This window comes from Prionailurus viverrinus, chromosome A2 (assembly GCF_022837055.1).
Source record: "Prionailurus viverrinus isolate Anna chromosome A2, UM_Priviv_1.0, whole genome shotgun sequence".
NCBI classification, from domain to species: Eukaryota; Metazoa; Chordata; class Mammalia; order Carnivora; family Felidae; genus Prionailurus; species Prionailurus viverrinus.
This window is the reverse complement of record NC_062562.1, coordinates 111,018,964-111,034,710: the sequence shown is the minus strand read 5'-3', so window position 1 is coordinate 111,034,710 and position 15,747 is coordinate 111,018,964. Positions and strand designations below refer to the sequence as shown.

Here is a 15,747-nt window from a genome sequence, read left to right as displayed (position 1 = left end):
CTCAGGGTAGGTTTGACTATATCACTTATACCCTTGGTAATATAGGCAATAATTCTCTCCTTATTTAAATTCAAGAAATGAAAGCTTATAATAGTAATAAAATGAATTTTATTTTATTGTGTAATAATCCAAGTGTTTTTATTAGAATAAGAATCATGTGGAGGAATAGTTTAAACAAAGTGAAAAGAGCCTTGACTTGTAGATATAATTTAAGAATAATTGATACTAAGAGCTCTAATAGAAAACTACATGTGGATCAATAGAAGGAAGTGTGGCTGTCACAGAAATTGAATGATTTTTAATTGGTTTTTATATTCATGTTCCATTTTTACCTATTACATAATTTTAGAAAGTATGTCACTATCTTCAGAATATTTCCATAAGTTTTAAAAGGTAAATACTACTAGAAATTTTTAGTAGATGTTTTCCTAATTTACAAAGGGAAGCAGTGTATTCTTCTTCTATCTTCCTAACCTAGAAGAGTTCTTTTGAGTTGAGATTAACATTAAATTTGCACATACTCAGTGGAAGTGAGTTAAGCGAGGAGAAAATAGTGATCTTAGAGATATAGATACTGTGTTCCCTGTTTTTTTCATCCTCAACATATTTATCTTTTAAGGTAGAAATCCCTATTTTAAATTTAAAATAAATTTTATGTACTTGAATTGCTTATTTTCACTTATTTTGAGTGTTGCTGTCTGTAATGAGTTGAGTTGAGAACACCTTCTAAAATTAGTAAATTGGAATGGCTGGATGGCTTAGTTGGTTGAGCATCTGCCTCTCGAATTCACCTTAGGTCATGTTCTCAGGGTTGTGAGATTGAGCCCTGTGCTGGGTTCTGCATTGAGCATGGAGGCTGCTTGAGATTCTCTCTTTCTCTCATTCTGCCCTTCTGCTCATGCTCTCTCTCTTTCTCAAATAATATTAAGAAAATTTTAAATTAGTAAATTGTATTTTGTTTGCAAAATTCAGCAAAATATATCAATTGCATTGTACCATGAAATGTAACAGATATAATTTGAAAGTTTACATATTCAGCTTCTAAATTTGTTAGAATGAACCTTGTATCGATTAAATGAGTAATGACCTATACCAACTGATTTCTATTATAAAATTTTGAGGTATGGATGATTTTTTATAAATAACTCAAGCAAAGGTTGAGTTATTTATATGCTTATACAGATTGTGATTTTTTTCTATTTATTTATTTGTTTGTTTTTAAAGTTGATTTGTTTTGAAAGGGGGGGAGGGGCAGAAAGAGAAGGAGAGAGAGAATCCCAAGCAGTCTCCTCACTGTCAGTGTGAAGCCCCATGCGGGGCTCAAACTCACGAACCGTGAGATCATGACTTGAGCCAAAACCAAGAATCAGATGTTTAACCTACTGAGTCACCCAAGCGCCCTTTTTTCTTTTTTAAATAAGAATAAAGAAAACTCTAGAGACTGCTAGATTTAAATTTTTATTTTTAAATTGAGGCTGAGTATTGTTATTACATGTAGTATATGGTTATATACTATGGCTCTTACAGTACTCTAAATAATGTTAACCCCTTCTCACATCCCTGAGTGCAGGTTACCTTTTTAATGTTAATTTGTTTTTGTGTTCATGTACTTAAAGTTTACTTTTTCTTCCCATGTATGTATCAGAATTATGGTTGTTCATTTAAAAAAATACTGTATTAATAACTTCTGTTTTTATTTGAAAACAAGCGTCTGTTACAGTCCTCAATGCCATTGCCACCTTTTAAGATTTCTCCAGAAGTGCAACAATAATCAAGTTAATTTCTTCATTAGCTTCTTTCTTTATTACATATATTTGGGTAAATAACATAATGAATTATAGTTTACTTTTTCTTTGCTCTTCTCTCACCCAGCATCTTCATGAGTAGATTCTTTCTTTTATCTACTTGGTTTGTTTCAAAAAAAGGTGAATTAAGTTGAATGCTAATTTAAGGAAAATAGCCCTGGAAAAACTATTTAAAAATATCACTTAATCCAGGGACAGGTGTAAACTGTTTTTGGCTTATCTGTTTTGTTACCTGTTTCACTGGTGTACTAAATTAGCAATGTTTCTTGAGGTTTGTTACTTTTAAAATAGAGTACTAGGTAGCTTAATAAAATTAGTAATCCTCTTTTTCATGGATAGTGACTTTTTATATCATTCTTTAAACTATTTCTGTGGGACTGTATTTCAAATGATCAAGTTTTTAAGTGCTAGTATCTGCAAATGGAAATCAGCCTCCTACTGACGGTATTTGGTTCAGAACTTGGGCTGTATGATTAAGGCGAAGAATGTGGAGAATTCAGTAAGGGTTCAGAAGGAATCAAGAAATGTCTCAAATGCTCTTTTAAAAGCAAGCAAAAACATTCTGAATCCCTAATTTATTCTTACATGTGGGGTGAGAAATTACATGATATACCTGTTGTCAGACTCATTTCAGATATAACTGGAAAAACTATTTTTCTATTTATTTTACGCACTTAGAAAGTATTTTTAAGCTGTGGCAGATAAAATATTTCAAATAATATTGTTCAAAGACCTAATCAAGTAGATTTGATATACCTTGGGTCTTGTGAAAGGGAGGACTAAGATGTAATAGTAATTAACTGAACAAAATCTCATTATAAATAAATTCAGTCTCTGTGATGATCATGTTGTCTGTGAGTCATTAAAATGAATTTATGCTTTCTGATTAAAACATTTATGTAATGTGTTTTTTATAAGGTCAAAAGAAATAGACTGGCAACCTTATTTTACTACACGCATTGTAGATGATTTTGGCACACACCTACGAGTATTCAGAAAGGCTCAACAGAAGATAACAGAGAAAGATGATCAAGCAAAAGGTAATATGTTTATTGCCTTTGAAAATTAGGACTTTAAAATCTGTTTTTCTTTATTATTCTGCATTTCTTGAATTGTTCTTTTCTTTGTCCAGGTACAGCAGAAGATCTTGTGGATACCTTCTTTGAAGTTGAAGTTGAAATGGAGAAGGATGTTTGCCGTGATCTAGTGTGCACTTCTCCCAAAGATGAAGAAGGTTTTCTTTTCAATTTAAGTCTTTGGAGAACAGTGTGCAGAATGGTTAGAGACAAGTTAGCAGAACAACGAATAGAAGGGTAAAAGGTGAAATTATTTTTACAGGAAAGGTAGCATAGTGTAGACACTGTCACTATTCATTGTATTTTTTTTTTAACTATTAAAAGTAGTTTCCAGATTATTTTTTTTAAAGTCATCTTTAAAATTTGAAGATGAGATTAGAGATTACCTCTCTTTTAAAATATAGCAAGCACAAACATTTTATGATTGTATATTTACTTTTTATGATCTGTAGTAGATTATTTTCTCCTTGAGTTTATCATTTCTACTTCAAGAGTACACTGTTACCCTAAAATATTTTCTAAAAGAATGAGTATAATTTCAGATAAAATTTGTGGAGTTGAATGGACTTGTACTTTCTTTGTCAGAGGTTAGACTAGATAAGTTTTAGCTGAAGATGTCTTTTTTTAGTTTTATAGCCACTGAGAAAGAGTCAGAAAGAGTCTTTGCTACTTGACACATTTTTTGTTGTTGTTATCAGGATCGGCTGTATAATTACGTTTCCAGGAAATGTTAGCATATGAACAACTAGAGAAAAGCGTTTGTAGTTGGTGGAAACTGTTTTCTTTGACTTCTACAATGTGCTCAACTTTTTGTTTTCCTCTTTTATCCTTTTTTCTTCTTTCCTTTTTATATTTATTGTGCAATGCAATTTTTAATTGCCATTTCCTTAGCACTGACCTGAAATAATAACCAAATAGAAGAAATAGAGTGATGTGCGTAGATTGAGCCCTCATAAATTAGTAACGTAGAAGAGCATAACTTTTTCTTTTGTTATTATCTGACAGAATAGTGGAAGTTCTTTCTTTGAAAGAAGAATTACAGGTATATTTTAAAATATGCAAGAAGCTTTTACGTATACAAGGTAATTTGTAGTAGAAGTGTAGAATACACGGTACAGCTAAAACTGTTTTGGGGAAAACACTTTTATAGTTGAAGTTTCTCAATGATTCAAAAATAGGGTAAAACTGAGCAGAATAAAAAAAAATATTAGTTTGATTAATGAATAGTTACTGTTTGGAGAATAATGAAAAAACTTTAATGAATACTACATGGACTAATTAATTTGAAATAATAAACTTGTATAATCAGCTGCTTATTTCTGCCTTTTTGTGTTTTTTTTTAATCAAGAGTAGGTGGAGATTTTATATTTTCTAATGTAACGGCCACCTTTTTCATTTCTAGGATTCCTAAGGGATCTGTGTGAGGTCTTACTATATTTATTGCTACCTCCTGGAGATTTCCAGAACAAGATCATGCGATACTTTGTCAGGGTAAGTGTAAACTCCTATTAAATAAATGTCTGAAGAAATGGGCAGAAAACATGAATAGACACTTCTCTAAAGAAGACATCCGGATGGCCAACAGGCACATGAAAAGATGTTCAGCGTCGCTCCTTATCAGGGAAATACAAATCAAAACCACACTCAGGTATCACCTCACGCCAGTCAGAGTGGCCAAAATGAACAAATCAGGAGACTATAGATGCTGGAGAGGATGTGGAGAAACGGGAACCCTCTTGCAGTGTTGGTGGGAATGCAAATTGGTGCAGCTGCTCTGGAAAGCAGTGTGGAGGTTCCTCAGAAAATTAAAAATAGACCTACCCTATGACCCAGCAATAACACTGCTAGGAATTTATCCAAGGGATACAGGAGTACTGATGCATAGGGCCACTTGTACCCCAATGTTCATAGCAGCACTCTCAACAATAGCCAAATTATGGAAAGAGCCTAAATGTCCATCAACTGATGAATGGATAAAGAAATTGTGGTTTATATACACAATGGAATATTACGTGGCAATGAGAAAAAATGAAATATGGCCTTTTGTAGCAACGTGGATGGAACTGGAGAGTGTGATGCTAAGTGAAATAAGCCATACAGAGAAAGACAGATACCATATGGTTTCACTCTTATGTGGATCCTGAGAAACTTAACAGGAACCCATGGGGGAGGGGAAGGAAAAAAAAAAAAAAAAAGAGGTTAGAATGGGAGAGAGCCAAAGCATAAGAGACTGTTAAAAACTGAGAACAAACTGAGGGTTGATGGGGGGTGGGAGGGAAGAGAGGGTGGGTGATGGGTATTGAGGAGGGCATCTTTTGGGATGAGCACTGGGTGTTGTATGGAAACCAATTTGTCAATAAATTTCATTAAAAAAAAATAAAATAAATGTCTGAAGAAACTTAGAGTAATAATTTTCAAAATATTTGGTCTCAGGACCCTGTGAAACTCTTAAAACTCATTGAGGACCCCAAAGAGTTTTTGTTTACATGGGTTTTTGTTTACAGATTTATTTACCAATATTTACTGTATCATAAGTTAAAACTAAGAAATTTTGAAACACAAGAATGCAGAAGCACACATTCCATTAGTTAATTGATGTATCATCACACCATCATGTTCGTTTCTGAAAATAACACTGTGTGTTTGTCTCCCTCCATCCCTCAGAGGTCTCTGGACAACACTTAGACAAACTCCCTTAGAGTCAGATACTGGGATTTTGGGTTATAACAAGGATGTGTTTTAGATTTTATTTAATATAGCTTTACCTATAAACTTACTGGAATGAGGCTAATTAAAATAATACTTCTGGATAGAAACTTAAAAAAAACCCAGACAGTTAAGATTCTGCTTCTTATAATTAGAAAATGATTAAGTGGGATGAGAACAGTAGTTTTGGAATTTTTATGTCCTGTATGTAAACATTTGGAGTAAAATTCCAAATATGGATATAAAGGAATAATATTTTGGTTTTGGCTGCTGGTTATGATTGAGAAATGCTAGCTAGCTACAACTATTATGCTGGTTGAATGGATAAAATGAAAGCTTCTAATTTATATGAAAAGGAAAGCTTAGAATCTTTTTAGTCTATCATCCAGCAAAATAGATACTAATTGCTGAGGTGTGCTTTTATGCTTATATGTTATTATTTAAGCAATACCACACAATTTCTTAGTACCTACCTAAGTTGAGGTCAGTGTCCTTCTCAAGTAGGGTAGTGGTACTGTGAATTAGGTAGAAAATGATTGGTTTTAATAGGAAATGTCTGATAGATGATGTATTGTTAAGACCAATTATTTGGGCTAGTCATTATCACGGGTGATAAAATACCTGACAGGTCAATCGCTAGATTTCACAACTGCCACTGAAGGAAGATACCGGTAGTCAGTCATAGCACTCATTCACAGAATCTTTGTCTTCCTGGTACATTAGACAGCCACTGCTAGGCAGTGTCTCAGCTACTTCCTTATGGCTGACAATCTTTTTCCTCTTGAAATTCTGTCTTGTCTTGGGTTCCATGTCATTGCTCTCTTGATTTTTCTCTTCGCTTGGTCTCTTTTTTAGTCCTTTTTAGATGCTTTAACTCCTCTCATATCTAACCTTTAAATACTTAAGTTCTTAATCCTAAGCCCTCTTCTTACCCATTCCTATGCCTTTAAAGTCCATCCAAGTGCTAATGACTTTCAAATTTATATCTTGGTACAGACTTCACTTATGAGTCCCAGGCTACTGTGACATGCTGCCCACTGAAATCACCATTCGATTGACCTTTTAAACTTCAGATGTCCAAAATGGAAATCTTACTCTTGTTTCCATGTCCTCTCTTGCCTTTTAAGTCTTTTCTCCATCCTAGCCAATGCCATGACCATCAAGTAAATTTTTCACATCTTGAGTTCTTCCAGAGATTTGCAAGGCCATGCGTGATGTGGCCTTGTTTACCTCTCTGGCCTTTGTGCCATGCAGTCACTGTATTCCAGTGATACTGATTTCTCCAAAAGTGCCATTTTCTCCCTACCATAGGGCCATCTTATACTCTTTTTTGTCTTCTCAGAATGGTTACCCTTATTTTCTTGGGTAAATTGTCTACATCTTTCATATCGCACCTTCTCAGAAATGCCTCCCCTGACCACCCAATCTAAACTTCCCTCATAATTCCCTATTACCATACGTAAGTAAACAGTTACTTTCCTTCATAGCATTTGCCATATTTAATATTATAACTGGGTTGTTGTGTTTATTTACTTGGTGCCTCTTTCTGCCAGTAGTACTATGAACCCCATAAGGACAGAGGACATATCTGTATCATCATTATGTACTTAATGGCTATCATCACACCTGGCACATAGCAGATACCCAGTCAGGAGAATTAGTTTTAGTAAGAGGAAACCTATTTGCCCTTCTTGCTGCTGTGGTGTACATGCTACTTTAGCTTCTTGAAGATTAAACTGACTTTAGGAGATGTGAATGAAGATGTGCCTTATTACATGAGGTTATATTTTAAATAAGTAGGATTGTTTAAAAAGCAAATATATTTTGCTATAGATTGCTCTTTTAGACCATTATTTCATTTCTTTATGTTTGAATAATTATAGGGTACTATATTCAGCAAATCAGTTTTTTCTTTTTTTCTTTCAGCTTGATGGTTGATCAGTTTTCTTTTGTTGGTAATTCAGGTTTTCCCCAAAGATGCTTTTGATCAGATTAAATAACAGATTAAAGAGTTGTTACTTATTTCCTTTATAGGGATCCTTTATATGGATTGTACAAATCACAGAACTTGACTGCAATAATTGCTATTTAGTCACGTCTGCTTTCTTTCCATTACCATGTTTTATTTAAAGATTCATGGCCTCAGTGACTTTGTAGCTTTTAAGCCTTCATATTGGACAGCTGGCGCTTCTGTCAAAGTAGAAATTATAAGGAAAAGGCTACCTATTTTGGAATGTTTAGAGCTTTCACTAGAACCTGTATAGGAATTGTTGAGTCATAAGATTACATCTTGACTAACCACACCCTCTCATGAGGCAAATTAGAAGATCAAAGTAATTTTCTAAGACAGATTGACAGATTGCATTGACTAATAAGAATCACTAGATCTATTCAAAATTCTTTCCCACATGTGTTTTTTTCTTACTTTGCAAAGAAACTTACAAAAAACTTGGTTCTTCTTACATAGTACATTTAAAAATTTGAGCATATGAGTTCACCTGGGTGGCTCAGTCAGTTGGGCGGCCGACTACAAGCTCAGGTCATGATCTCGTGGTGTGTGAGTTCGAGCCCCACGTCAGGCTCTGTGGTGACAGCTCAGAGCCTGGAGCCTGTTTCCAATTTTGTGTCTCCCTCTTTCTCTGCCCCTTCCCTGCTTGCTCTCTCAAAAATAGCAAACATTAAAATTTGAGCATATGTGGCCAGAGACATAACTTGAAGGAATGAATTATATAAATATAATTTTTAAAATTTGGAGACGGAAGCTAATCTTGAAAGAATAAACAATTACTTCTAATTTAAGACTGTAAGATGTCTTAAAAGATGCTTGAAAAAGTTATTGGACCTGCCCCACGTTGGGCATAGAGATGACTTTAAAAAAAAAAAAAAGATGTGCCTAGCTGGCTCACTTGGTAGATTATACCACTCTAGATCTCAGGGTTGTGAGTTTGAGCCCCACTTTGGGTGTAGAGATTACATTTAAAAAATGTGAAGAAAAGAAAGGAATTATAAAACAAAGTTATTGGAACCTTCATGGATGCCTTTTGGAAATGTTAATTCATCCTTAGGTAATAGTTGTCAGAGACTTCCACAGCTTACAAAAAGTAGAATGTATATAAGATAACTCACCGAAGGAAAATAAAGTGAAGGCTACCTTTATGAACTTATTATACTGGAAAATGAACCAGATAAGTTAGAGATCTTGGTAAAAGGAATAAATAAATTGGTCCTTTAATTAGAGAAGTCAAACATCCTGTTAAACTGACATTTATTTAGCCTTTCCAGTATTCTTAAGAAATGGTGTTTTATAAATTTAGATATCACATGCGTAAAAGGATGAAGATCAATAATGGGTGAAAATATGATATAAATAGGATCAGCACTAAATTCTTAATTTGCTTTATTTCCATTCCTTTAGTATTTATCAAATGCCTGCCATGTTTAAGACAATGACCTTGAGTAAATATTTTTGAAAATAGATAAGTCAGTAGATCAACTAATAAACGTCACTTATATACAGAAGGTTCCTGGATATTTGCGGTGTTTCAGAGAAGTAGAAGATAACACAATTACATGGGGAATGATAAGTGATAAATGCCATAAATTCAGGGCACGAGTGTATCTTAAACATGTAAGTAAAAAAGTGTTCAGCTGGAATGATCAGGGTTTAATTTGATTGGATTTCATTCTGTAGTCAAGGGCAGGATTTTAATAGGTTGCAGAGTAAACAGTTGTAAAGAATGAGAAGATATGTTCTAGAGAAAGATGAATAATTATATTACCATATTATTTTTTTATTTTCTCTTAGGAAAAATTTCAAACACAGACAAGTATAGAGAATAATGCAGTAGACATTTATGTACCAACTACCAAAATTTAACCACTGTTAATGTTTTGCTATAGTTGCTCTTTTCTCCCTTGAAGGTAACCACTATTTTACAATTGGTGTGTATCTTTTCCTATTATCCTTCATTTTTATTCTTTTAATTAGATGTAGGAATTCATAGACACTTGGTGCCATGTTTTGCCTTCTAAAACTTGACATAAATGCTAGCATACTAGAGATACCCTTCTGCTTTTTTCTACTCAACTCTAGATGTCATTGTGGAGATACAGCCAAGTTGATACAGGTAGCTTTATCTCATTTATTTTATTTTATTTATTTATTTTTTAAAAATTTTTTTTTCAACATTTTTAATTTATTTTTGGGACAGAGAGAGACAGAGCATGAACGGGGGAGGGGCAGAGAGAGAGAGGGAGACACAGAATCGGAAACAGGCTCCAGGCTCTGAGCCATCAGCCCAGAGCCTGACGCGGGGCTCGAACTCACGGACCACAAGATCGTGACCTGGCTGAAGTCGGACGCTTAACCGACTGCGCCACCCAGGCGCCCCTATCTCATTTATTTTAACTGAGGTGTATTAGGTCATCTTTTTATAAGATGTGTTGATTATCAAGTTTTACATGTGTCATATCTTTCTTAAGTAACAGCATTATGTTATTTACATTATGCTATTGATTTGAGAAGTATATTAAGTTAAATTTGCTTTTTTTTTTTTTTTTTTACATTTTTGGTCCAGGAAATCCTTGCACGAGGAGTTCTTCTTCCATTAATAAATCAACTCAGTGATCCTGATTATATTAATCAATATATCATATGGATGGTATGTACTTTCTAAAATTACAACTCTGTTTTTAAAGCATTTTTTTAAAATTTAGAAATAATATCTGGGGATCAGGATGATCAAGCAATAATTTATTGAATAAATTAGGTAAAAATATATTTATAGATAATCTTTATGTTTCTGGTATTTCTGCTCATAGGTTGAATGTGCTAGACAAATTCATTGTAAGAAGTTTGTTGATATGATAATCCTCTCACAATTTTGGTATTGTTACCACTTATTTAAATTTAAAAAAAGGATGTTTTCCTGACGGAGTGTATAGATTATGAGTACTTTTAAAAGCTGCTATTTGGTTTCAAACATGGCTGTGGTCTGAACTACTTAAATATATGTACTTTATGTTTTATACTATATAGTGGAGGAAAATGGGATAGGAAACCTGGACTGAGAATGGGAGCCTGTGTGTTTTAGGTTTGTTTCTGTAAGTTGCTTAGTGTGTATATAAGTAGCTAACTCATAGTTTTCTCATCCTGGCAGACATATCAAAGGGTTAGTGATTATTAAGTTTAGTAGTTATAATTATTTTTGTGTGATTATATATGGCTTTCCTCAATAAATTCATGGTCAAGGAAGTATTGTAAATGGGGTGTTGCTGGGAATACTGTGATAAATACTTCTAGATCTTTGATTCATTTTCTTGAATTGGAATTTTTCCAGTAACTCGGTCTAGTTTTCGTAGGAGAGAGTTACTTTATTTATTGTTCTTTGTTTCCAGTAGCCATTATCAAACTAGCCATTATCAAACTATGGAGGTCACACAACTTGATTCTTCTTTTCCTTTATCCTACTAGGCTCTACCAAAAGCTTTAAAAATATGTATATCTGTCTAATTAAAATTTTTACAAATACGTATCCTCTGGTTAGGAATTCTACTCTGAAATTTATTCTAAAGTAGTAATAAGTTTGAAACAAAGGCCATTAATGGCCGTTGCTTATAATACTGAAAACTTGAAAGCTTTTTAAGTGTTCTACATAGAGGATTGTGTAGTTATGGCATATTGACACAGTAGAATATTTTGCAGCCATTAAAAAGAGTAATGATGGTAGTGTATCTTGAATATGAAAACATGTTTATATTTTTAAGTTGAAAAGGATAACTAAAAGTGATGTGTGTTTGTAGATTATGCTTTTTAAAAACAAATATGTAAATATTTATTAATGATTGTATAATTCTGATAGTGTATATACTGATTGAAATGTTAATAGAAAGGTAGGATTATGATAGTTTTAATTTTTCTCTTTTGTTTATATATTTCATTTTATATGGAATATTGGGTATATAACAAAAAAGTAATGTTTTAAGAAATAGGAAAATACAGGTAAAATTTAAAAACATTTAAGTAATAAAATAAGGGTAAAAGGTATTAAAACATTTTATTATAACACCAGTAAATGGATGTTTTATGCTGTATAATCTTACCTGTGTTACAGAAAAGGGTGCATGTTCACCAGAATGTTATCTCTCACTCATGGGATTAGGAAATATTTTTATTCCTATTTATATTTTTCTTTAGCTTTCAATTTTTCTTTTGCTGACCTTGTATTAACTGTATAATTAATTGTATGGTGAAAACATTTTGGGGGAGAGATTTAACATATAGATAGTCTAAAAAGAATTCAAAACACCAAATTTTTACTTGTTCTTCCCACACTTGGGCTTCTACTATTGTGTATGATGCTTGTGTTTTTTTGGTATTTAATGAACAGGAATTGATCACTATTTTACTTGCAACACAATATCAGAAAATATATTTAAAAGAGAAGAGTTTATCAATAAAGGATCTCTAGCCTACTTGTGGTCGGGTTTACAGTCTTTTGACATTATTTGTGTGGAAAACCTTGTATACATAGGTATTATAAACATTAAAATAAGCTCAGTTCTTAGTTCAGTTCATTTCTATCAACTTAGTGTACAGTTCATTTCTATTTGAAAGGAAAAGTTTAGAGCTGTTTATTATTTATTTATTTATTTTTGAGAGAGAGGGCACAAGTGAGTGAGGGCCAGAGAGAGAGAGAGACAGGGAGAGAGAAAACTCCATGAGGCAGAGAGAAAGAGAGAGAGAGGGAGAGAAGTGGGGCTCACCTGAAGCAGGGCTCAAGCTCACCTGATAGGGGATCTCGAATTCAAAAAGCATGAGATCATGACCTGAGCCAAAGTCCAGTGCCTAACCACGTGAGCCACCCAGGCACCCCCAACAGCAAGCAGTTTAGTAAGTAACATATTTTCTCTCTGTATAAAATGTTAGTGTTGCCCAACAGTATTTTTTTTTTAAGTTTTTTAAAATTTATTTTGAGAGAGGCAGAGAGGGAGAGCGAGAATCCTAAGCAGGCTCCCTGCTGTGAGCACAGAACCCTACTCAGGGCTGGATCTCACAACCTTGAGATCATGACCTGGGCAGAAATCAAGAGTCTGAAGCTTAACTGGAAGCTTAACCCACTGAACCACCCAGGCACCCCACCCCACAGTTTTAAGTCATTTCTAAAAATAGTATGGGTGAATTTGCATTATTCATCTCTGAGTATGTATTTTTTTTAATACAAACTAATTAAGGATGTCTTATCTTTTACTCTGGAATAGATTACTTAATTGGCTCATATTGTTATCTCTAACTAGAGCAGATGAATGGACAGCTGTTAATTTGTTTCTTAATGTATTCTTAGAAAAATCAAGACTTTAATACCCTACCTTTTTTTTAATCACTCAAGTAAAATTTACATGAAGTAAAATAAGTTGCCAAGTGGTCTTCCGAAGTTGTGTTCTAATTTTGCACTTTGGTAGTACCATTTGAGAGTTTTTGTGTCTCCACTTTCTGGTCAACATTTGGCATTGTCGTTTTGTTGTGGTTAACTTGCATCTCTAAATGATATTTGAGCATCTTTTCATACACTTACTGGCCAGTTTTTCCTTAGTTCTGAACTTAAACAATCACTAGTTTTTTGACCTCTTTGGAGAATGGGTAATATCTCAAGTCTGCTACCTTTTCATAGATCCCCTTATTGCTTTACTTAAATTTTATTGGCAGTCACGGTGGTTAGTCACTTCATAATATCCTTGACTACTTTTTCTCCCTCTATCTTTGTTATTTGCTTGGTGCAACCACACTCTGGTTAAATTCAGCCCTACTGTCCACCCCATTCCTGTTCTTAAACAGCACATGGCTAGAGAAAAAGACAAAATGACAGAGTTATTTATGTCATCACATTGATTCTGAGCAATTTAGGTCACAGAATGTTACTTTTCTCTTTAAAACCCTCCAGTAACTTTTCATTCCGCTCAGAGTAAAAGCCACAACACGTATTGTACGCTGCCCGATGTGCCTTCCATTGCCACTAATCTCGTCTTCTACTCCTCTGCCTCTTCCCGGGACCATGAGTACAGAGGTTTTCATTTTGTTTTCTTATACGCACTGGAATAAACACTTGCTGTAAGGTTCTGCCTAGCACATGGTAGGCACTGAAGATTCCTTTTTTCCTTAATAAGTCCCCCTCGCACATATTGTTTGAACTTTTTTTATAGATCCGTGATTCTAATTGCAACTATGAGGCCTTTATGAACATTATTAAATTGAGTGACAATATTGGAGAGCTAGAAGCAGTCAGAGATAAGGCAGTAGAAGAATTACAGTATCTTCGATCTCTAGATACGGTTGGTGATGGTAAGTCATTTAAGTATGAAAATGTCTTCTTTAATCATTACTATATCTCTAAATAAAACTTTAATTTGCCTAAGTGTCATTTTATGCTATTTTTTACCTTAACTGCATCTAAATCTTTATTATGTTAACATGTGCTAAGAATAAAAGCATTATAATTTCCTGAATGTGAGGCAATTCATACTGTAAGTCTTTAAAAATAATTGGCATGGTTTAACTTTAATTAAATAATTTCACCATAAAATTTCAGATTATTTCTCTTATTGTTTGCTCTGTTCATTGGTTATCATGTTAAAGTAAGTGCATGTTTAAAATATTTCATAAATAACATTACCGGTTTCTAGCTCACAATCAATTTGTTTGTTTTTAGATATCAACACTATCAAAAATCAAATAAATAGCTTATTATTTGTAAAAAAAGTATGTGACTCAAGAATACAGCGGTTACAGTCAGGCAAAGTAAGTACTTTCTAATTAATGTTTAGTTACAAATACTTTAAATTCATTTAAATATCTAGCAAATAACAAGAATTGGGATATTAACCAGTGTAGCCCTCCACAAAAGGCCTTGCAGAAAACTTTTTGGATACACTGTATTATCCTATATTAAATGAAGCTAAAGAGATTAAAAACTTCCTGAATAATGCTACAGTAATTAAAGGTTTTTTATTTATTCATCTATTCATTTGCTATTCAAAATTCAACCTTTACATAATTTTATACAGTGGGCACCATTTTAGATGGATGTAATAGACAAAATCTCTCTCTTCATTGAACTTAACATTTTAGTTGCAGAATCAAAAAATAAACCACTAAGTAAATTAATATATACTAAAAAATGTACAATATGAAAAATAACAAGTAAAGCAAACTAGAGGGATAGAGAATGTATAAGACTGTTTTAGATAGATGCTGACTGACTTGGTGACATGTGAGCATAGAGAAATCTGATAGATTAATGAGAAAGTCCTGAGAATTTTTGTCTTTTATTGATCTTTCAGGCAAAGGTTAAAGCATATACAAAGGTCCTGAGATAGGAAAGTGTTTGCTGAGTTAGAGCAGGTCAGTATGGCTGGTATAGAATGAATGAGAAGGGATTATATTAGGAATGAAACTGGAGAGGAACCTTGGGGGTTAGATCATATATAGTTTTATCTGCCATGCAAAATTATTTGAAAATTCTAATTATGACGGGAACCCATTGGAGATTTGTTCTGGCGACTGACATGATCTGACTTACGAGTTAAAATGACTACTTTGACTCTTGGTGATGATTAGATTGTGGTGGAGTTGCAGGGGACAAGAATGGAGACTGACAGATCATTTAGGAGACTACTGCTTTAGTCAAGTAAGAGATGTCTACAGAGGTTGTGAGAGGTAATTGAAGACTGGATATAGTACTGACAGATTTACTAAGAGATTAAATATGGAGTGAGAGAAAAAAAAAGGACTCAAGGAGGATTCCTAGAATTTTTGGCCTGAGCAACTGCATGAAAAATGTTGCTATTTACATTTATAAAATGGATAATACAGGGAAGAGGAGTTTTGGCAGAGAGAATTAAATTTTCATGTTTTAGTTTGAGATCCCTGTTAAACAGTCAAGTCAACCCACTAATTGGTAAACTTTGTAGTTCAAGGGAGCGGTCAGTGATAGCCTAAACTTTGAGGATCCTCAGGATTATTACAGTTATTTAAAGTTGAGACTGGATGGATGAGGTTTCTTACAAGAGTGAAGGTGAGTAAGAAGATACCAAAGACTTAGTTCAGTGGCACTATAGTTACTAGAGTTTAAGACAAAGTGGAAGATCTAGCTAAAGAAACTAAG

General features: G+C 33.6%; 1 protein-coding gene across 3 annotated transcripts in view; it reads left to right on the top strand.

Moving 5' to 3' along the window:
• The window catches only part of SNX13 (sorting nexin 13), a 135,968-nt gene that overhangs the window by 63,844 nt on the left and 56,377 nt on the right, over window positions 1–15,747 (top strand). For 2 of the 3 annotated variants that reach the window (XM_047841195.1, XM_047841186.1), the window contains exons 6-11: window positions 2,724–2,845; window positions 2,938–3,039; window positions 4,284–4,372; window positions 10,165–10,248; window positions 13,787–13,925; window positions 14,293–14,381. In XM_047841195.1, coding sequence (XP_047697151.1) covers window positions 2,724–2,845; window positions 2,938–3,039; window positions 4,284–4,372; window positions 10,165–10,248; window positions 13,787–13,925; window positions 14,293–14,381 — 625 coding nt within the window. Of the gene's footprint in view, window positions 1–2,711; window positions 2,846–2,937; window positions 3,040–4,283; window positions 4,373–10,164; window positions 10,249–13,786; window positions 13,926–14,292; window positions 14,382–15,747 lie in introns of all 3 variants that reach the window. The other variant, XM_047841202.1, reaches the window with a different exon arrangement.